Here is a 23,123-nt window from a genome sequence, read left to right on the forward strand (position 1 = left end):
ATTCCGGAAATCTCTAGATCCTCTTCCCAAGATCCAGTGGCTGATAATACACCTACCGCCCTAACTAACATTATTGAAGTCATTGAAAACAACATTGTGGACGATGATTCCGACGTAGACCCTCTGTCAACCAATCTGAACCAAGCAAATTCTCCACATTTACATCATACATTGAAAGAGGTGGACGAACGAATCCCCTTGACGCACCCAACAGTCTCAGCCCTTAACGTTGTTCTGAGCTCTTTTGTTGAGCTTTATGACAATGTTTGGTCCGAGCTTAAACTTGTCAAATCTGCAATGACAGAACTTAATTTAAAAATTGATTATATTGGCACAGATATTTTAGTGGATCTTATTAATAAAGTGGATTGGATCGGTACAGAGATATCCCAGAGGCGGCCGGTCCAAGTTTCACAAGGCGATACTTCTCCAACCCCCTCTTGCCAAACAGCCATGGTCAATTCCCAAATTATAGAGATACTTGATAACAACTTGCCAGTGGAATCTGCTAATAATGTTGTTGCTTACGATCACGATTTACCAGTAATTATTCCTTGCTCTGGTACTCCTACCACGGCTACAGGCATATTGGCCGACCCTATTCAATGCTTGCCTGACCCGATTTCTATTCGGGGTCATTCTAACTCTACTGGATCTCCAGTTATCTTAGCAAAGGCTATTAATAAAGCAACTCTCTCTGCACAACCTAAGCCTTTTTCACTGGCAATCCCCGGTAATACTGCCGAGGAGCTACTGAAGAGTATTATACCTACTCGGCCGATAGAGTCCAGTCCTGGTACAAGCTCGATTCCAACTCAGGGTCTTACATGTCCACATGACACTGCCTTTAAGCACCCAATTTCCAAGAAAACAATGGCCCCACGTAAAACGCGCCTTTATCAAGCGGAAATTGGCCACTAAGCAAACTAATATACTCTTTTCCAAATCTACTGCAAAGGTTTTCACTTTTTCGAATAATGCTTCTATCTCTAAGGGTAACTTAACGAAGGTTATTAAGCCTCCAATGATTAAATTGGTTGACTCTATGGCCCAAACTGTTAATTGTAACCCTCCAGCTACACATGTTCTTGACAAGGGGTCTGGTAACCTTCCAAAATTCTGTTCGGCCCCCCCTAAACAGTTCATAAATGAAACCGTATTTGCTTCCTCTATCTCAAAACTGTGCCCTTTGGTGCCACTTCAACAGGGATGTGGTACAGGTAAATTTAGGTCCACCGAGCAAACTGCAACGGTTCCGCTGATTACACAAGCTATTAACTCCAGTAATCTACAACTTGGTGCTGCCATGAGTAAATTTAAAACCTATGATGCAGCTTTGTTGGCTTCTGGCGTGACACAAGCTTGTGGTACTAGCAACTCCAAGCTGTGTGAAGATCATCCCATGGTTTCGGTGATTCCACATGGTGTAAATCTTAGTAATTTACAACAGGGGTGTGGTATTGGAAAATTTACAACCTTTGAAGCAATTCCTCTGACTCGGGCCGTGACTCTAGTTCCCGAGCTAAACTGCTCACAGAGTGCGTCGGCCCTAAGGCCTCATCAAACCCTGGCAAATTGGGGTCCCATGCAACTGCAATCTCCAACGAAATCACTACTTAACCAGCCCCTGATCCCTGCTTTTCCTTTGGATCTGGGATTGGAGAGGGGTTTCTCTCAGGCCACTAACAATCTGTCTGCCCCTACCCACCCCACAATTTCTGCTGGGATTCGCAACCTGGTGGATCGTTTATACAAACCACAGACCAGATCTTTGCCACCTGCTGCTGCCAAACACCATGATACAAACATGAAAGCCGCTCAAAATTTATCAGCAGGCAATTTAATACGCCAAGAATGTACGAATAATAAGAAACTAAACTCTTTACACTTGATAAAGATTCAAAGCTTGCTGAAATTGGAAGAGCCTGTTTGTTTGAATCGGCGAAATGTATTATCCATTTTCTCTGTAATCCCTGCCCTCGCTCTCATTTCCTCTAAGGATATTGATAGAGTGGCCTTTTTGGACTGTAATTCTGTGGATTTGAGCATGATTCTTCTGGCATCACCACTTGTTAAAGAACTGATTCTTACTCAAAAAGACTCTCTGAAGGAATTGGGCTTCAGAGTGGAAGCGGCTGCACCTTGGGAACTGCCGACTAATGGGACCTCTGCTCTACAATCAGCAGTTAATCCAATAGGGGCTCATACAGGTGGTCAGGATTCCCTACCCATTTCAATAACTTCACTGCACCAACAAAATAAAGACGTTGACTGGGCTACCATCATCTCCACCTTGTGGCAAAAACTTGTCCCCTAGCTATATTCCCTCAAATCTGACCTTAGATCCTCAGTCGAACCTTTGTATTAAATCTTGGAATTCCAGAGGTAATCAACATTTATTCACGAATTTGGAGTGCCTATATCGGCTGAGAGATGCTAAGGTTATTTGCATTCAAGAGACTTGGATGACCTCAACCCCTTGTTTAGATGGTTTCCAAATTTTTGACCAGCAGGCCTGACATAATTTGAGGGGTAGACCTTCGGGGGGTCTACTGGTGGCAGTGGATAACTGCTGTGGGCTCGCTGGCAAGGTTCTTCTGGGTCTTCCCTATGGGGCGCTGGGGGTAGCTCTGAACTCGAGTACCGGCCATCTAAAATTACTAATTATTAACATCTATTGGCATACAGGGGTTGGTGAAATTAAGCTGTTTGTGTCTCTTATCTCTCGGACTATTTTGGAGTGGGGGCTGGCTAATGTCTCAGGTGATGTAATACTAGCTGGGGATTTGAACTGTGATTGTTTATTTGACTATTCACCATGGGCACTATGTGAGTTGAATTCCTCTGACCGATGTGACAAAAGGAAAAAATTGGCTAGTCAAACTTGGTACAGTGAACTGGGCAATCTAGGTTTACAACCCCTGCGTGAATTATCATTACCCTCTTTACATCCTATCAGTTATACCTGGAGGCGGGGGTCTTCTACCTCCATTCTGGATTACATCTTTGTAGATGATTTTCTGCTTACAAGATGTTCGAAGTTTGAAATTTTCTTGAATTCCTGGAGTGACCATGGTATATTAACGGCAACTTTTAACATCTCCCTGATAAAGGAGCGGCTGTGCCAGCCGATCGTGGTTTCTCCAAACTTATCTGGATCTGCTATTCGCTGGTCCTCTAAAAATATTGAATCTTTGAATGGTAAACTGTGGGACATACTTAATAAGACTACTCTTGATTGGAAATTGACAACATTTAATTCGGCAACGGTTTCTACCTTGATTCAAGAGGCAGTAGACGATATTGGCAGTTCCTTTGTAAATCGAACTCCAGCTGTCAGGCATTCCCATCAATATAATTCTGAGTTGGCAGCTGCAAAAACTGTTAAGAATAAAAACATTAGGAAATTACAAACCGCTATAAGCGACCTGTCCATTCGTTTAATTCTTATTAAGAAGGTCAAATTAGCCTATAAGAACTACTGCAAAACAATTAAACATCGATTGTTACAGCAGGACTCGGAATTAATGCTACAGGTTATTATGAAGGCAAATGTGGGAGCCTTCTGGCGGATTGTTAACGGACAGGATTGTAACCAGGCCATTGCTGAACTTAATCCGATTGCGGAACAAGATTGGCTAGAGTTTTTTTCTAATAGATTTTCTCCTAGCCCCCTAGCGGTAACGGCCAGCTTTACTGACTATGACCCATTAGTCCCTTATTCAAAATGGGATTCCCCCACTAGATATTGATACGATCCGGGAGTTAATTTGCAGGTGTAAGAGCTCAAGAGCCCCAGGCCCGAATGGGTTAACGAATAATACCTTTAAAGCGGACCCAAACCTTTGGGCCAATCTCTTAAGTATTGAGTTTCGAGATATCTTGCAAACTGGTATTTGTCCTATCTCTTGGTCCACTGCACACGTTATTCCGATCTTCAAATGCGGTAGTAGGTCCGATCCCAAAAACTATCGGCCTATCGCTTTGATAGATGCGGATTGCAAACTCTTTTCTGCTTTTCTTCTTTCACATTTAAGGGAATGGGAAAAAACCAGCCATCCTCTGAGTCCCTTTCAAACGGGTTTCCGTAAAAACCACTCAACTAACATCAATGGTCTGGTAGTTAAGAGTATTCAGGAGACTGCCTGGAGCTCAACTAGGGGACCCATTTTTATGGCCTCAGTGGACCTCTCGGCAGCCTTTGACTGTGTTGACCGAAATAGGCTATGGTAAAAACTCTATGCCTGGGGTTTGCCAAGGGGCTTAATTAGCCTAATGGAGGGGGTTTATAACAATTCTACTATTCGAATCCGGTTAAATAAAAAGGGGGACATGTCAGATGCTGTCCGTACTCATCGTGGGGTTAGACAGGGCTGTGTGCTAGCCCCTTGGGTGTTTAATCAATATGTCTCAGATGCAGCAGAGTACCTCTTGAAAGAGGGGCTATTAGCGCCGAGTATTGGCACTTTGAAGCTTATTTGGCTGGCTTACGCTGATGATTTTGTTCTATTTGATCTAACTAAGGTGGGACTACAGCGTTTGCTGGATCTATTCGCCAATTATGCTCAACTTAATGGTCTGAACATTAATCCGGCGAAAACCAAAATCCTTGCCTTTTCTAAAGGGATTGTTAGGAAGAAAACAAATCTCTGGAAGTTAGGTGATGTGACTGTAACCTGTTCCACTTGCTTTACTTACCTGGGCTATTTCCTGGGAGCAAGCAGAGGTTCAAAAGGGCAAAACCTTCTTTTCCTGAATAAAGCTAAGGTACTGGCCAGTCAGGTCCTTAAAATTGACCGTAAATATGGCCGATTCTCTATTAGACCTGCTTTACTCTTTTTTGAGGGGAAAATCGCACCGAAATTGATATATGGCCTAGAGTTCGGCACTCGGTTAACCATCGCCAAATTGGAGGGTATTGAAGGGGACTTATGGAGACGGGTTTTACTCATCCCAAATGCGGTACCCCTTGCTGCGATTCGCTTCGAGCTAGGCTATATTTCTTTGACAGCACGAGTCGAGTGGAGGAAGCTTTTGCTCTATGCTAAACTAAAGGCCCCTACCGCCAACACGCTATACGAACTGGTTGGCAATAACATTTATCGATCTGGTTTCCTATATAAATTTGCTATGCTCTGTGAAGATATTTTGGCCAATATCGGTTCAGACTTAGAGCAACTAATCACTAACCCGATTAAAACTAAAATGAAGCTGTGGGATTTTGATTGGTGCCGGACTATGGATGTTTTTCATGCATATGCTTCTATGTCTCACTTGGCTCATGAGCATAAAAAAAGAGGAACTCTCTCTTCAATTCTTAAGATTTTCCCAAATCGGGATCACAGACAAACACTACTCAGACTGAGTTGGAATATTCTACCTACTCGGGATACTAAGTTGAGGTGGAAACAGATTACACCGGCCAACAGTCTTTGTAGATTTTGTTACTTAGTTCCTGAAACGGCTAAACACCTGATTCTGTTTTGCACTCATCTTAAAGTCCTGAGAGACTCTTGTCTGAATGCCTTGAAATTAAAATTTCTAGGTCTCTCGATTGACCTAGTATGGCAACGGTGCCTGTGTATTGGAACAAGTAGAGAGGGTTTGGCCCTATCAAGTTTTATTCGTAACCTCCATCTGGAATAGATATAGATATGCTTGTTTGTCACCATGCTGTCTTAGGATATGGGTTAAGGATTTAGGGTAATTTGTTTGTTTGTTGCTACTGTGTTTGCTCTTGCAACTTTTTGATGATTTTAGGATGTGTCTCCGATTTCTGTGCTCTTAAATATTCTTATAGCTCTTTCATTATGCTAAATCTGTAACTGTGTATCTATTTTGTGTATTTTGTGTGTTTATGTGTTTTCTTTTGTAAAGGTTTAATAAACCATATACAAATAAAAAAAAAAATATATATATATTTTGCGATTACATGCATAATTGAATTACCATTGGTCAATAGTAAACATTTCCGATAAAATGATGCCATCTTCCATTTATAACCAGTGCTCAAGGATATCAAGCCCAATTCGTGTCTGATGCTGGAAATGGATTGGCTCTGGGGTAGATGCAATATATTCCGCCAGTAGTAACCCTGTAACCTGGCCCAAAAGAGATCCTCCCGCCATGGTCTCGCCTCTGCATCATGTAATATTATAGGGATTACCTTCTGTTTATAAAAATTAAAAGCAGGCATCAACGAAAATTTACCATATTTGGCCATAAATCATTAAATCATGTAGCGATTTCCCCAAAGTGCTGAACAAACTAAACGTAGATGGAGGAGAGCACGAGTCATGGGGGGAATTAGACAATTGTCCCCCGCACATAAAGGCTGGCACAACTAGCCCTACTGTGAACCGAAAAGGCAATGGAAAACGGGGGTAAACAGCCCCTCTATGTGTTCTTTAAATTAAATGGTGTAAAAAGCTCTGCCTCACGGGTATAGCATCCGTAACTTCAAGCAGTGAAAAAATTATATTCAAAAGCATTACAATACCAAATGACAGTCTTTGAATGCCAGACAGCTCGCGTTTTATGGGGGGCAGCTTTACAGAACCTCTTTAGGGGTGCTTTGACCTTGAACTTAACAACAGAGTACCTGCCCTGTACACTTTTCACATTACACAAATCTCAAACTGATGCACATACTGTAAACAATCTTCCCCAGCTTGAACAAGGTGGAACGGCGGTGGGTGAGGAAGCAGGTCGAGACTCTCCTTTAATGCGAATTCAGTTGCTGGACAATTAATGGATGCCACTTTTTTTTAGGTTGGCTGGTGTTCAACGGCTTAAGTGAAAGCAATGATCAGATTGCAAGCATTGTTAAGAGAAAGGGAGTAAGGGAATCTATGCCAGCGGGCGTCTGTGCACCGGTATGCAGCTGTCTGGGCAATTTATTGAAAATTACAAGCAGTGCCCTTTATATACAATAGACACATTCTCACAGGGGCTATGCGACACTGCAATGTTCTTAAGCAAATGACCGAGTGAAATCTTGAGTATCACTGGTCCCGAGCAACTCTTTCCTTCACAGTAAAGCACTGGAACGATTTCGTTCGTACCCACCGACGGTGCGGTCATGTGTACGAGTTGTATATGCACTGTACCATAGCAACTTTGCACACAAGGGCACAGCAAGCACGTGGATAATGGACCACTTTAAAAAGCAACCAGGGATTTTGCAAAGGTTTGTTTAGTACATTAAGCTTCTGCCGTTCAAGCCCACACGTGCACTGTCCCCTAGGGACCGGGGAGGGTCTAAGTGCTCTTCCAAACTAGCAATCAAAATATATGTTAACATATAGTGCTGCCAGCAAGATGGCAATTAAGATTTTTGCTTTTTTTTTAAAAAAAAATTACAAATTTTCGTGATAACAAGATAGTCACTCTACAGCAGTGGTCTTCAAACTTTTTTCACTCCAAGACCCCCCTAAGAAAAAGGTACCTGGCTTGGGCCTCCCTATACACATGGACTCCAAAATGTTTATTGGTTGCAAACGGTTATCGTCAACTGATGTAGAATGGTGCCCCAAATGGAGGTGTGGGTGCCAAACACCAAATTCTTTAAAAATCATTGCTTGCAATAACTCAAATTAGATTAGAGGGCAAATATTTGTAAACACAGCATTCAGAATGTTTTGCTACATAGGGCTTGGCTAAAAGTAGTGTTGGATATTTATTCCCTACAGTAATGTTTGACATGTAACAATTTGTTTCGCAAGTTGGACAGTGGCACACTGGAGAACTAGTGCGAAGGGTGGGCCTGCCTTTCAGCAGCAAGCTTGTCACTATTGGGTTCAATTTTTGCAATAGCCAACCACAGGTTTTCTTCCAGCTTTGACCAATATTTAGTCTTTAGGGCTACACGTGCTGAGAATCCAATCTTGCAAACGTACAAGGTGCTGAAAGGTAACAGTACATTTGGATATAGTTTTAAACTCTGCATTTTGACAAAATTTACCCAAATACCATTTTTTGAATTGGCTCTCCAGTAGACGGTCACTTTGAAGCTCCATTAGTTTCTCCTGAGGTTGTATTGGGAGGTGGGCCCCTAAGTCTGCCAGATAACGCTGAACCACTCAGTCATTGATGCTAGTATTGTCCACTGGAAAGTACTTTGAGACTGGTTCTGAGATTGTTTCCTATTAGTTCAGCAACACATGAAAGATCATACTGTGTCTCCTCAAGAGCATCTGCTAATAATGGAAACACATCGAAATGCAAACAACCCTCCTCTGCCAAAGCTCCAGCTTCTTCTTGAATGCTGATATTTTTGCGTTCATAGCCAATGATGTGGTTTCTTTTCTGTGCCTTGCAGAGAGAGGTTTAGAAACAGAGGCTCTTCTTTTGTCTGGTCTAAACCCAGGAGAAAGTGTCTCACTTTGTTCCTGTGTTCCTAAACGTGATTTAAAACCTTTCCCCTGGAGAGCCACCTGACCTCCGTGTGAAACAACAAAGCATCATGTTCAGCTCCCATTTCTGCACATAATGTGGCAAACGGATGGGTTCTTGTGCAGTGCATCTTAATAAAATGTAGAATCTAAAATGTAGAATCTTTACAACAGACGTCAGAACCTCTGAGAGTCCATTCCCCATACTGCACACAGGCAAAGCTTCCCGGGGGATCACACAGTGTGTCCACAATATATGTGGAGATACTGCCAATACTTTTGCTTTTAACCCAGCTCTAGCACCACACATTGAAGGAGCACCATCCATGCAAATACCAACACACGCCTCCCACTTTAGGCAGTGGGAATTTAGGAAGTAGTTAACAATGTCAAAGACTACAGATGCAGTTGCTCTGCCCTGAATTAGTTTACAAAATATTTCTTTTATTTTCCACAGCCGTACCTCACAAAAGCAATCAAATGTGCTTCTTTTGAAATGTCAGTGGCCGCATCCAACTGTAGGGCAACCTCACTGGTTCAAGCACAATATAAATTCTGTGCTGATATCAAAGGACAGGTGAGTGATGCAGCGGAAAAATGTGGTGTCAAACATAGGGATACTATAGCATTTCTCTGCTGCACCGTCACTAAGCAACACCCGATTGACAGCGAGAATTGTTGGCAGAATTACTTTCTCAGCATCTGTAAAGGGCTTTTGTTTTTGCCCAGATGTGTTAAGAAGTTTCCAAAGCATTTGCAGGTAGTGAGGCCACATTTTAATGGTGTATTTTTGCTTTTGTTTGCTTTGCAGCTGCCGTACAAACAAATCCCTGGTCTTTTTTGCTAAATCGGCATGTTTTGTTTCCAAATGCCGCCTTAATTGTGTTGGCTTCAGGCTTGCTAATGTAGCTCCACAAACCACACACTGCAGCTTAACTTGTCCAGCAACTGCGATCCATGTGAACCCAAAGTCCAAATAAGAGATCTCATATTTCCGTGTTTTTGCATTTCTTTTGTCTGATTTCCACCTCTCCTTCTGCTTTTCGTTTGAAATTCCTACCATCTTTGGGCACTAGGAACGATGCACTTCTATGTTATATTTCTGTATTTTAAAGCCCAAACACAAAAAAAGACCGATTTCTTTCACCCGTTTTTGTACTGGCTTTAAAATGCGGAAATATCACATACTGCCCCCCCTCCTTTCCCACCCGATCATTAACTCGTTAATCGGGTCGGGGTTAACCTCCCGAACCTCCAATTTCCCCACCCACCACCCGACACACGCATCCTACCCACGCGTCCTACCCACCTACACTCACACATGCACACATATACAGTCCAAAACTCACCTCTGCCTCCTGCGACGACTCCGCTGGGGCTCACAGCGCCTTTCAGCCCCTGCGCGCCCTCATGTGCGGCAGGGGTTTGACAAGTATGATAGTTCGATTTAGAAAGACTGCTATGTGCGGTCATGCAGCGGTCTTTCTAAATCAACCTTTTTTCTCCCATCGGTACATTGAAAAAGATCTTTTCACTTTGTAGCAACGATCCATCTAAAAAAGGTGCCTGAATCTGTGAAAACATTGCAACTCCACTTTAATTTATGTCACGTTAGTTTTTAAAAACCATTTCAAGTTTTCAAAAATTAAAAATGCTTCAAAAGATTTAAAATGGCAAACACCACATGTAAAGATTTAAAACGAACCACGTGAAAAGGCTGGGGGAAAAAATATTTTAAAAAAGGTCCCCAAAAGAAACCATGTGAACAGCTTGGGGTTAAAAATCTCTGCAAAAATGGGTCAGAAATACTGGTTGGATTTTTTTTTAAAAACACATTGATACAAGTTTCAGAAGGCTCCCTGTTCAGATCGTGAAGTTCTAGTTCGAATTTCTTTTTTGAAGTGTGGTCCTGGACTAGGCCACAGATTGGCAGCGAAAACTACACATGGATGCACATTGCCCAGGACCGATATAATCTTTCAGCACTTCTACTCAACCAATGGTACATAGGGAAAATAAATCCTTTCCTGCCTGTGTGACTGGGTCAAGTGCTTCACTGGATTTTTTTCGCTGGTTAACGGTTAGGTTGACCCACCAACGCTTGGAGCGACGCTGCTGCAAAGACAACAGCAACAGTTAGCCAAGTATACATGGGTCTACCTGAGACTTCAAAATTAATATTAGATGAGCAGGGGTTAAAACCAGCTCTTGGGTGTTAGGCATCAGCTAGTAAGTAGGACGTAAACCTGGGAAACCAGGAGAGAGTGCACTGTAAATGCAACTCCCACATGAGAGGTGAACTTTCAATACTGCCCCAAACTGGACATGAAAAAAGGAGCAGCCTCAAAAATGGGTTTGAAATCCCAGATTGTGACTCCTAACTATACCTTTAAAATTGCCCCACCATCACCCACAGCAAAATAGTTGTTTTAAAAAAAAGGCATTCTCACCGTCGGCAAGTCCTACTACAGATGTCAGGATTTTGCATGGTGCCATTGCTGATGAGGACTTTGCTGTCCAAGATAGGATGATAGAGCCAATTTGTGTTCCTGCAATTGAAAAAGTACAATCAATTTTTTTTATAGACGTACCAGATTGACCATACCAATATTTGCGCACTACACTCTACCTACCAGTCAGCACACATCCTCCCCCGTACACAAAAGGGACCTAGGGTGCAAGGTCCTACTGGGAAATCTCCAAAGTTCCCTATAGGCCAGTCCATCCCAGTTGGCAGACAGAACAGAGAGCAGTCAGAGCACATACCTGGAAATGTGACTCATACTCAGTCACAGAGACAAACAATAATAGAGCGAGAAATAGCATCAGCTTGTTCTATTTTACTTTTTCTATTCCCTGCCTAGAATAGTTGAGAAGTCCAGCCTGCTGGCATTCCAATCATTCATCTACATATTTTACATACAATCCGACACGGTAGGTCTTAACTCACTGAGCTAACTTTTGGAAACATCGAGTAATAGCCATGTAGCTTTTACTGACTTTCTGTGAAAGCGCTGACGTAGCAGCAGACTGCCGCGGCTGCCATGCCAGACACAAGGGCCCCTGGCTTCTCTGTAACATATGGTGCCCCATGCAGGAAAAGGTCTGGCACCCACAGCAGGAAGATATACATGAATTCCACTTTAAATCACTTCTATGGTAGTGGTGCACCCAAAGTACTGTTGGTAATGCAGTAATTTTAGTACATCAAGGGATGCAAAGACTCGCTCTATAGTAGATGGCTACCGGGGTAGCTCAGCAGGTTGACAGACCGTTGCTGAGACGTTATGTATTCAAAATATAATTATGTGTATTGATATATTGTTGTTGTTTCTTTGAATGTAATAAATGTTGAATTTAACCAAAACAATAAAAACAAAACATATATGCAAAACTTGTTAATCGAATTACTTATAAAAAAGGAAGTGCAATAAAATGTGTTTGGCCAAAGTTGTGCAATGCATTCGGGTATTTCTGCCTCTGTAGTGAAAACCAAAAGTTGGCACCCATGAACCCAGTTTAGTTTCCCAATAACTGCTATCAGTACGACGGAAGCATTTATTTGTGATTAACCAGTTTGATAAACATAACATCTTCATAAATATAGCCTGTGATAAAACACAAAGTAAGGGGCACACAAATTACAGAGTATTGGTGTGGTGCTCTGACAGAAAAACAAAATAAATCTCAAAGAACACTAGAACGCAAGTTTCAGCAGCGTTTTGGAGTTTGAAATGATTTTTTTCCTATTAACGTGTAGATTGCACATTTGAACAACATTAATGTGTCCAGCATGTAGAATGCCTGCTTTCAACAGTAATCCCCCCTCCCCGCCACAGTGATGTTCATGGCCCATTGATTTCCGTAGTGTCCCTTTCAGGACAGAAGAAAACAAAACGGGATGAGCAAACAGAGCCAGGAAATGCGCGAGTGACGGCTGGGGAAAGGAGCACTGCAAAGATTAGGTCACCGAGCCCCCAGCTTCCCTCTGTGAAGCTGGGGGCTTGGTAAAGCTGATCATGAGTGAGGCAGGCCCGGTCAGGAGATCAGCCAGACATCTGATGCCGGATCTCAGATCCGGCCAGAGCCGTCCATGGACCAGAAAGGTGACAAGGAAGAGGGGCAGCCAAGGCAGTGGGCCGGTGTTGTATGATATCCGGCTCCCCCGCGGCAGATTGCTGGAGCCCAGCAATCTGCCATGGGGGAGACGGAGATCATACAACACCGGCAATGCATGCTTCCGTCCCCACTGCTTGCCTCCTCTCCCCACGTGTTCACCTTCGTGGGTCCAAAGTGGGAGAGGGAAGCAGAGGGGCCGGCAAAGGCCTGAAAGGCTTGCTTCCCTGCACCCCCTCCAACTGTGGTGTGAGGGGCTGAGCCGAGAAGCGGCATCCCTTACCAGGCAACAAGACACTGGCAGCGCCAGCAGGAAGCAACAACGCAGTGTGGATGTGCGATAGAAATGCAGGAAAGCGCACGTCCAGGCTGCATTTATTTCCTGTTTCATGGCCACGTCGCACTGACTGGGCATGTGAATGGGGGGCCAGTGGCTCGCCATGCACAGATAAGTGTGGTAAAAATGTTTGTTCTCTTTTCTCGCCACCCTGGATCACACGCCCCACAGATTGAAGATATCTGCCTTCAGTATGGCTATTTCTAAGGCAAAATACTCAATTGTTATCTTGCTGGCAAGACTACATAAGAGTCTGCATTTTCACTGTATAGCATAGATGAACATGCAGGCACCTAGTCAATAAGACAATGCAGGGAAATTAAGGAACTCTGTCCTATACAGACAGCAGAGGAAATGCCCGGGGGGTAAAGGGAGGAGGAGAAATCAAGAAAGACATCTTGTGATACAAACAGACTCTGGCCAGTACAGCTCAGTGCACTGCCTGGCAGAATGAGTGGTAAACTTAGCCACATCTCCCTGTAATGTTCAAATCAGAACCCCTCACCTCGTAAAGGCAGTAAAGTTAAAGAAATCATGCCAAGGGAACTTCATGCCGTTGTAGCGATCCCCCCGCGGCAGCTGCTCTTAATCCAGAGCACTGGGCTGCCGCCGCACTCGTCCTCTGCTCCGGTGGCGGCATATATATCATCCCCAAGCGCAGGAGGGCTCGGCAGCCCCGGAGGCATCCAAACCCCCGTGAGGCTGTGCAGCAGTGCAGAAAAAGAAGCTAGCATGCGGTTGTGGTAAAAATGGGATCGACATGGGGTTTCATTTCCAACTGGGTGAGATCATTGCTGTTTTAACAGTGCAAGCCGCGCTGCGCAGATCAGGGGGAAGAAAGATGGCGTATAATCCGACTTGCCGCTGGCAGCCGAATTTTGAAAAAACATCTGCCCTGAAATTTCCTCGGCGTGCACAGCCACAAATTGTTAAACGAATCTTCACGAGATCGTGAGTTACCTCTGCTTCCTGTAGACCGTGGAGTTGAGGTTGCCAGTATGTCGATGTATGATGGCCGATGAATGGGTAACGCGAGAAATTAGCCCAATCCCCTCCTGGCGATATAACACAGGACGGCACTGAACCAACTCCCAACGCCACGGATGGCACTTCTCAGAATTTGCGTGACGTCGGGCAGTGTTTCCACTGGCTGAGAAGGCTTGATGAAATCACCGATGATAACAGGGCTGAACTCAGGAACTTCCAAAAGGCAGTAAGGCACAGGTACCGGCAGGGCACAAGACAGGCAAAGGAAGGCAAACTGCAAGAAAAGCAGTTCAGACAGGCGAGGCCCCACCACAACTAGGAACCCAGACAGGACCTACTCTACCCTAAACCAGGGATAGGCAAGGAATCAGAAATGAGGGCAGAAAGAGTAGGAGGACCAGGAAGCAAGATGGAAATGGGGAGATGAGGCAGGACTAGGCAGAAAAGGTTAGAACAAGGAACTGGAGGGCTGGAAAACAAGCGCCAGGGCTCCAGCAGCGCATACACAGTAACAACCGCGTTGAGACGCGTTGTCCCTGTGTATGCGGTGCCCTTTTATGGCCCGGGGTCAAAGCGAGGCTTGGAACGCATGTTCCGACACTTGGCATGCGCGGGACGTCGAAATACTGACGATCCGCGCATGCGCAGATCCTCGCAAGATGGCGGCGTCCACGGCGCCCACCCGAACCGCGGGTCGGCGTGAGGAGAGACGCCACCGCGGGTACAGTCTCCATGAAGGAGGAGACCGCTGCGGCCGTGGACCAGGGACCCCAGGACAGGTAAGTGGCGCCCACGAGCGAGCGCGCGGCGTGACACCATACCCCCTCCCGGACAACCCCGGAGCACCGGGTTTCCAAGGGTAGCGGAGATAGAAGTCCCGAACCAGGCGCGGTGCATGCACGAAGGAGCGCGGTTCCCAAGTACGGTCACAAGCAGGATAACCCTTCCAGCTGACCAGAAGCTGCAGAGCACCTCGCCAAATCCGTGAATCGCATATCTCCTGCACCTCAAATTCAGGGACCCCCCGAACCAAGACCGGGGCAGGACGGGAACAGGTACGACCCATAACATCGGGCACGTAGGGCTTCAAAAGGGAAACATGAAAGACAGGATGGATCCTCCAAGAGCGAGGCAAAGACAAACGAAAGGCAACAGACGAAATACGCCCTGTGATGCGAAAGGGACCAAAAAAGCGGGGGGCTAGTTTCACAGGTAAGTTGCATACCGGTAGATTCTTGGAGGACAGCCAAACCATGTCCCCAACATGAAGGACAGGCTCAGGGCTCCGTCTCCTGTCAGCCTGCTCCTTCATATGTGCTTGTGCCGCTGCCAAGGTACCGGCCGCCAGACGATGTTGATCGCGGATCAGGGACACCAGGGCATCTGCAGATGGAACGGCACTGGAAGATGTTGGATGAACAGGCAGCAGTCTGGGATGAAGACCAGTAGAGCAAAAAAAAGGGCTGAGTCCGGTAGCGGAATGAACAGCGTTGTTGTAAGCTGCTTCCGCGGTGTCCAACCATTCCGACCAGTTGTCTTGGGTAGCATTGGCATAACAACGTAGGTATTGCTCAAGGGTCTGATTGGTACGTTCCGTCTGTCCATTAGTCTGCGGATGATAGCCGGAACTCAGGGCTCGCTGAATGTCCAAATGCCGACACAGTTGGCCCCAAAAGGAAGAGATGTATTGAGACCCCCGGTCTGACAATATCTTCTCCGGAAGACCATGAAGACGATACACCTCGTGTAGAAAACAACGTGCCATCTGGGATGCAGTGGGCAGTTTAGGAAAGGGCAAGAAATGAGCAGTCTTGGTGAAACAATCCACCACCACCATTATACACGTGAAACCACCAGACAGGGGCAGGTCAACGATGAAATCCGTGGCGATGGTATGCCAAGGGTACGGAGGCGTTGGCGTGGGTTTCAGAAGACCAATGGGCCTTTTGCGAGGAATCTTGGTCTGGGCACATACAGGGCAAGAGTCCACGTAGTGCTTTACCATTGTAGCCCATCCAGGCCACCAGTACTGTCGTGCAACCAGTTCTTGTGTTGTGCGGACTCCACGGTGACCGCAAACGACGGAATCATGACAATTCTGTAAAACGATTTTCTGGAGTTCCAATGTGGGAACGTACAGACGATCCTTGAAGAACAACAAGCCGTCACGTTCCCTGATGTCAGCACGTTGTAGTATCTGTGTTCTTGAGGGATCCGTTCGTGTGGCCTCAGTCAACTGTTGGAGCTGGGGAGTCACCATCAATAGAAAATGTTTGGACGCTATCAGAGGTTCCGGTTCCTTGACACCTTCAACGTTGTTTTCCAAAGACCGAGACAAGGCATCAGCCTTAGTGTTCTGGGAACAAGGAATGTACGTGACGGTGAAATCGAACTGTGAAAAGAAAAAGGCCCAACGAGCATGACAGGAGGTTCTGCATTGTAAAGAGCGCAGGAACTGTAGATTACGGTGATCCGTGCGAACCACCACCGGGTACCTCCCACCCAGCAAGTGATGTCGCCATTCCTCGAAGGCAGCCTTTATCGCCAGTAATTCTTTTTCTATCACTGCATAGTTTCTCTCACTCACTGACAATTTCCTCGAGTAATATGCCACCGGGTGCTCTATTCCCGTGACTGCATCTTGCTGTAGTAAGACCGCCCCAATTGCGTAGTCCGAAGCGTCTGTTTCAACCACAAATGGTTTTACATCATCTGGATGTCTAAGAACAGGAGCCGACATGAATGATCTTTTTAATTCCCGGAATGCCTCCTTGGCCTGCGTGTCCCAGAGAAACGGCACCTTGGTACTGGTTAGGCGGGTTAGACTGTTGGCCAGTTGAGAAAAGCGTGGAATGAAACGCCGATAAAAGTTGGCAAAGCCCAAGAACCTTTGAAGTGACTTCACGCCATGTGGCGATTTCCATTCTTGTATTGCTTGCAGTTTTGCGGGATCCATCTGTACTCCTGTGTTGCTGATCACGTAACCCAGAAACTCCATGCTCTCCCTATGAAATTGGCATTTTTCAATTTTGGCATACAGGCCGTTGTGTATTAATCTACGGAGGACTTCCTGTACATGCGCCACGTGTGCAGTATGAGTGTCAGAAAAAACCAGAATGTCGTCAAGGTAAACCCAGACAGATATTCCAATAAGGTCAGAAAAGACATCGTCCATGAACCGTTGGAAGACTGCCGGGGCGTTGCAGAGACCAAACGGCATCACCCTGTATTCGAAGTGACCAATAGGTGTTTTGAAGGCCGTCTTCCACTCATCTCCCTTCTTAATCCGCACCAAGTGATAGGCCCCTCTTAGATCCAGCTTGGTGAAGATCTGTGCTGATTTCAGGGATTCGATGATGTCCCGGATGAGTGGTAACGGGTACCTGTCCTTCCTCGTGATCTCGTTTAGTTGACGGTAGTCGATACAAGGACGTAAAGTGCCCTCTTTCTTCTTGACGAAGAACAACGGGAATCCTGCAGGGGATTTGGACGGCACTATGTAGCCCTTGTTGAGGCAATCCGTAATGTACTCCTGTAGGATGCCTTTCTCGAGGTGAGTCAACGAATAGATCTTGCCATGGGGAATGATCGCATCAGGCAGAACGTCAATGGAACAATCAAAATGCCGATGGGGTGGTAGTGGTATGTCCTCAGGCTTGGAGAACGCCTTGTGGTATCCGGCATATTCATGAGGAACCGATTGAGTGGCACATAAAGGAGCAGATACATCAGCAGGATTCAGGGACTCCAAAATTGCAGGAAAGGTTTCGTGAAGTACACAGTCACGAGGACAACGTGTCGAAGAGAACACCAGGGAGCGAGCGGTCCAGTCGACCTGGGGATTGTGATACAACAGCCATGGTAAACCCAGCACCACCGGAAATGAAGGAGACTTGATGACGTCCAATGAGATACGTTTGAGATGCCCTTCCACAGAGAGCCACAAGGGATCGGAGTGTTGGCAAACCGGACCAGAAGACAAAGTAGAACCATCGATCACCTCGACCACCGTTGGTCGTTCCTTGTTATGTAAACGGATCCCATTGGCAATCCCGAACGAGGCATCGATGTAGTTGCCAGATGCTCCGCAATCCAGAAGGGCCCAGGTCTTCACACACTTTCCAAGCCAAGCAACACCGACTTTCAGGATCAACAAGGGTACTGAGTTCATGGGAGGAAGGACGGATTCAGAAGGGCGGCCCGCTGCTGCCTTCGCCTCAAACAACGGGCCCGTTAGTTTTCCTGTTTCTTCAGAGGACGTAGCGGACAGGTGCCTAGAAAATGGCCAGAACCACCGCAATACATGCACAAGTTCTTCTGTCGTCTTCTTTTCTTTTCAGTCTCGGATAACGGACCTCGGACGGCACCCAACTGCATGGGTTCTGGACCTACATCGGTAGAAACAGTCGGTCCGGGGTTCTGTGCTGGAAGAATTGGTTGATACCTGTCAGATCTGCGGCGTTCACTCCGTCGTTCGGTTAACCTGTGGTCAATGCGTAAGACTTGTTCCACCAGTGCAGGCAACGTTTCTGGCTCCGGAATGTGCAGCAGTTCGTCTTTGTACTCCTCTCGTAGTCCCCGACGAAACAAGGTTTTTTGAGTGATTTCGGGCCATTGTGAATCGGTTGCTAATTGTCAAAACCGACTGATGTAGTGGATTATGTCACCTGACCCTTGCTTGAGCTCCATTAATTGATTCTGGGCCATGGCTGCCAAATTGGGCGGTTTGAAAACGTCCAAAAAGGCTTTCTCGAAGGCAGCGAAATCACCCAACAGAGGACTGTTGGTAGAGACCAAAGGTGCGGCCCAGGCGAGTGCATTGCCGGTTAGATTTCCAAGGATATACCCGATCTTAGCCTTGTCTTGAGAAAAATGAGTAGACCTGAATTGGAAATGGATCCGACAGTGAGTACAGAACTCTGCCACTCGACGCGGATCACCATCATACTTCATCGATGTAGTGTAAGCCATGGAGTTCTCTGGCGGTGTGACAGGTTGTGCGGGATTAGCCAAACACCGATCCAATGCTTGTCTGAGGGTGTTGTTTTCCTGGCGGAGAGTGGTCATTTCAAGACGCATGGCACGCATTTCTTCACGTAGTTCCTGCATGTCGTCCATGTCGGGACTGGAGGATAGGCGTCTCAATCTGTTAAACGAATCTTCACGAGATCGTGAGTTACCTCTGCTTCCTGTGGACCGTGGAGTTGAGGTTGCCAGTATGTCGATGTATGATGGCCGATGAATGGGTAACGCGAGAAATTAGCCCAAATCCCCTCCTGGCGATATAACACAGGACGGCACTGAACCAACTCCCAACGCCACGGGTGGCACTTCTCAGAATTTGCGTGACGTCGGGACAGTGTTTCCACTGGCTGAGAAGGCTTGATGAAATCACCGATGATAACAGGGCTGAACTCAGGAACTTCCAAAAGGCAGTAAGGCACAGGTACCGGCAGGGCACAAGACAGGCAAAGGAAGGCAAACTGCAAGAATAGCAGTTCAGACAGGCGAGGCCCCACCACAACTAGGAACCCAGACAGGACCTACTCTACCCTAAACCAGGGATAGGCAAGGAATCAGAAATGAGGGCAGAAAGAGTAGGAGGACCAGGAAGCAAGACGGAAATGGGGAGATGAGGCAGGACTAGGCAGAAAAGGTTAGAACAGGGAACTGGAGGGCTGGAAAACAAGCGCCAGGGATCCAGCAGCGCATACACAGTAACAACCGCGTTGAGACGCGTTGTCCCTGTGTATGCGGTGCCCTTTTATGGCCCGGGGTCAAAGCGAGGCTTGGAACGCATGTTCCGACACTGCGCATGCGCGGGACGTCGAAATACTGACGATCCGCGCATGCGCAGATCCTCGCAAGATGGCGGCGTCCACCCGAACCGCGGGTCGGCGTGAGGAGAGACGCCACCGCGGGTACAGTCTCCATGAAGGGGGAGCTGGGATGGGGATAATGCCAGCCAAGAAGACACACAAAGATCTGCTGTTGCTGCAATCAAAATAGGAAAAACAAACCCACCGGCACATAAATATACCTGGCGCTTCAAAACACTTCAGAGATGTAGAAGCGCCTTATAAATACACAATAAAAAATAAATACCTGCCCATTCACGGCATGGAGTTGTCCTTCCTCTGTGATTCTCTTCCTAAGCAGGTATAGATGTCGTACGTGAAAAAACGTCACGACGACTTAACAGAAATACGTCATGACGCTGTAAAGGCATTTTAGAAAGTACCAGCAAACTTTTGAACAAACACACAATGCTATCTCGGGTCTCATAGGGACTTAAAATGTGTGACTGATAATGAAAGCAATATAAGGCCTCCCTTTAGCCTTCTCTGCCACACATTACAAAGGGGCAAATGAACAACCCCTTCCCCGGGGAATGCCAAATCGCCCCCCATGCAGGAGAAAAAAATAACTGAACTGTTATGCTGGAAATTTGCACCCAAATGCGTCTGTCTGCATAAAACACATATCCCCATTTGCTGCACATACATATCCCCCATCTGCTGCAAATAACAAATCCTCCAACCCCCCCTTCCCCTCCAGCAGGGAGGATAACTATTTGCTGTACTGTTCACTGGTACAGTGGAAGTCCCATTGGGAAGGGAGATACGCACTGTGCCCAGCCCCACTCCATAAACACATCTCCCACGGGTAAATAGCCCATCTGCCCATGAGAAAACCCAAAAAAGAACTGAATCAGCCTGTACTTTAAGTAAATTGCACCCGTAGTGCACATTACACAGACCCCAAAATACACAGAAATGCCCCCTCCCCAATACTGCCTCACCCCTGTGATGCACATTACATATCCCTAAAATACACTGAAATAACGAAAAAAGCAAAACCACTGAATCCGCTTGTACTTTAAGTAAATCTCACCCCTGATGCACATTACAAGCCCCCACATTACACAGATATACCCCCTTCCCAATAGTGCCGCTCTGCATTTAAGTAACAATCAACATGAAATAACTTTAATACTTACCATAAACCAAATTCAAGCACCAAATAACAAACTATACTAAATGTGCTTTGTAACGGAGGGATCTCTCCCGCTCTTGTAACGCCTTGCCTTCCCGTTCTGTCCCGCTCGTGCAACGCCTTACCTTCCCGCTCGTGCAAAAAAGATGACACGTAAACGTTGAAACCCACGTGATGCAGATCCGCCCACGTGATGAAGTGGAGGCGGAGCGTTGCTATGGTCCGTTTCTCGGTTGGGAACTAGACGCTACACTTTACGAAACGCTCATGTCCTGATTCCACGCAGCATCAAGTGAGTGCATGCAATCCGGCTCTTGTGGTGAATTTTGTATGCATTTCTTTTAGCATCCATTAACTTAGACGTTCTCAGTTCTCACCCCTTTGTTATATTGTTAAGAGGAGCCCTTTTGCAACCTCTGGAAATGCACGTTGAAGCTGTAATTCGTTGAAATTAAACATTGTAAGTACGTGACTTTCTAAGCATCTGGTTTTGAAATTACACAGGGCAGCCTGTTGTTGGTATTGTAGACACAGTAGCTGCTCCAAAGCTCATTTACGGTTCAGGCTCTGGAATGCTCACAAACACAGTAACTGCTGTGCAGCTGCTGCACTGACCCTTTCTGGTGTAAGTGACTACATATATAATAATCAATTCTGTTTCTTGACCCGGGCGAAGCGGGCAGCTGTCCGGGGCGCAATTGTCCCGGTCGGTGGAATTTCCCTGGGTGTGGCTCGCGATTGCTGTGGGGAGAGTAGCCGCAGCAAAGTAGCGGCAGCTGCTGACTGGCAGTCACATAGTACTTGCATAACATTGCGGATGTCAGAGGCTCTGAACTTTCCCGCCACTTGGGGTGGGGGGCATAAAAGGGCGCCTTTCCTGGTGGCCGTCCGTCATTTGTAATCAAGCAGGAACAACACACCATGGAGGAAAAAAGACAGCTGCCTTTGAGCGTTCCTGGCTTCTCGCCCCGACACTCAAATTGCTTTCTACCCGGACCCATGCACAAAGAAAGAAGACTGCATTGTCTCCCCAACTACTCAGAAAGAAGGTAGGTACAGCCTGATGCTTCTGTTGACATTTTAGAAAATGTTCCTTTAAACTGTGTACATAGCGTTCGGCTGGTGCTCAAACAGTAGTTTGCATAGTTCAGAGTTCATTCTGGACAAGAACAGGTAAATGGGGATATTTTGTGTCACACTTTCCTAGCCCAGATTTTTTCCAACGTGTATGATGCTTGCCTCGGTTGGATCGAGTGCGTGTGTTGGAATCGCTTTGCTGTGTTCCTGCTTCCCCTTTAGAATGTGTCCCGCGCCTGAAAGGGTAAATGGCAGAACGTAGCTTCTCTCTGTTCTGTCCCAAAAAAAGTCTAAACGGCAGAAACATTTCTCAGTTAGAGTTGAAAGCGTATATTGGAAGTGCTGCTGTTCTGGACACTTTCAGGCACAACCTTTCTTCTTTATTGGTGTTAATTGGACAGGTTTGAAACTTAGTACTGTTTTCTGCAGTTCGGAGAGCTTCATTTGTTTAGAGTTAGGATTCGGGGCAGGAACATATGGAACTAATTAATTACACTTATTTTCATGGTTCCATTGAAGTTGTATGCCCATGCAAATTGTTCTTCGTCCTGGCGGGAGTCCTTTCTCGTACTGAGTTGGCTGCAGTGGTGCAGCTAGGATTTCTCGACAGGGTGAACCTGCTCTGTGTACAGGTGGGCCTATGGTAAAGTTCCCCACAAACCAAGAGGAATATATTTGATGAGACTGTTGGTTTGCTTTTGCTCGGTCCCGCTGACAAGATCCGAGTTTGAGCTTTGATGGTATATCTTTATTTCATTACTATGTCTTTTATTTCAAGCCGATAGCACAGTGAGTAGAGTGCTCGCTTTGACATTTGTGCAGAGCCTGCTGACGCAGGTTCGAATCCCGGCAGTGCCAAACTCAGCCTTTCATCCTTCCGAGGTCAATAAATGAGCACCACACACCGTGGGTAATAATAATCAGCGCTCAGATACCTGAGGGGTCATAGCGCTATATGAATGCTAAATTATTATTATTATTGTTTAGAACAGCAAAATGGTACTCCTTTCATCGGCAGGGCAAGGATGATTGGCAGAAAGGTTCTGGCCAGAATTCGAAAACTCGGGCAGTGCAAAGATCTCTGGAGGTTTGCATGCATGTGTAACTGGCCTTATGGAGTGAGCCCCTCGCATGGACAGATGTAAATGTTTTCTGCTGCACAACAGTAATCTGCATACAAAATAACTCTGAAGTGTGAATATTTGGTCACTAGTAAT

At 46.1% G+C, this 23,123-nt stretch overlaps 1 protein-coding gene and 1 long non-coding RNA gene across 4 annotated transcripts in view; one reads left to right on the forward strand and one right to left on the reverse strand.

Annotated features, from left to right (window-relative positions):
- Nucleotides 1–10,429: 10,429 nt before the first annotated feature.
- Nucleotides 10,430–20,939, reverse strand: LOC138452679 (uncharacterized). Its single transcript, XR_011260308.1, has 3 exons — nt 20,834–20,939; nt 10,844–10,942; nt 10,430–10,505 (listed from the first exon to the last, which is right to left on the reverse strand). It is a non-coding gene; the product is annotated as an uncharacterized lncRNA (long non-coding RNA).
- An 80-nt stretch (nt 20,940–21,019) lies between these two features.
- Nucleotides 21,020–23,123, forward strand: part of WDR27 (WD repeat domain 27) — a 2,413,256-nt gene continuing 2,411,152 nt past the window's right edge. For 2 of the 3 annotated variants that reach the window (XM_069606954.1, XM_069606955.1), the window contains exon 1: nt 21,650–21,878. In XM_069606954.1, the coding sequence (XP_069463055.1) occupies nt 21,751–21,878 (128 nt within the window). In that variant the 5' untranslated portion in view covers nt 21,650–21,750. Of the gene's footprint in view, nt 21,122–21,649; nt 21,879–23,123 lie in introns of those variants that run through there. The other variant, XM_069606956.1, reaches the window with a different exon arrangement.

This window comes from Ambystoma mexicanum, chromosome 4p (assembly GCF_040938575.1).
Source record: "Ambystoma mexicanum isolate Mex_15411 chromosome 4p, UKY_AmexF1_1, whole genome shotgun sequence".
In the NCBI taxonomy this organism is placed as follows: Eukaryota; Metazoa; Chordata; class Amphibia; order Caudata; family Ambystomatidae; genus Ambystoma; species Ambystoma mexicanum.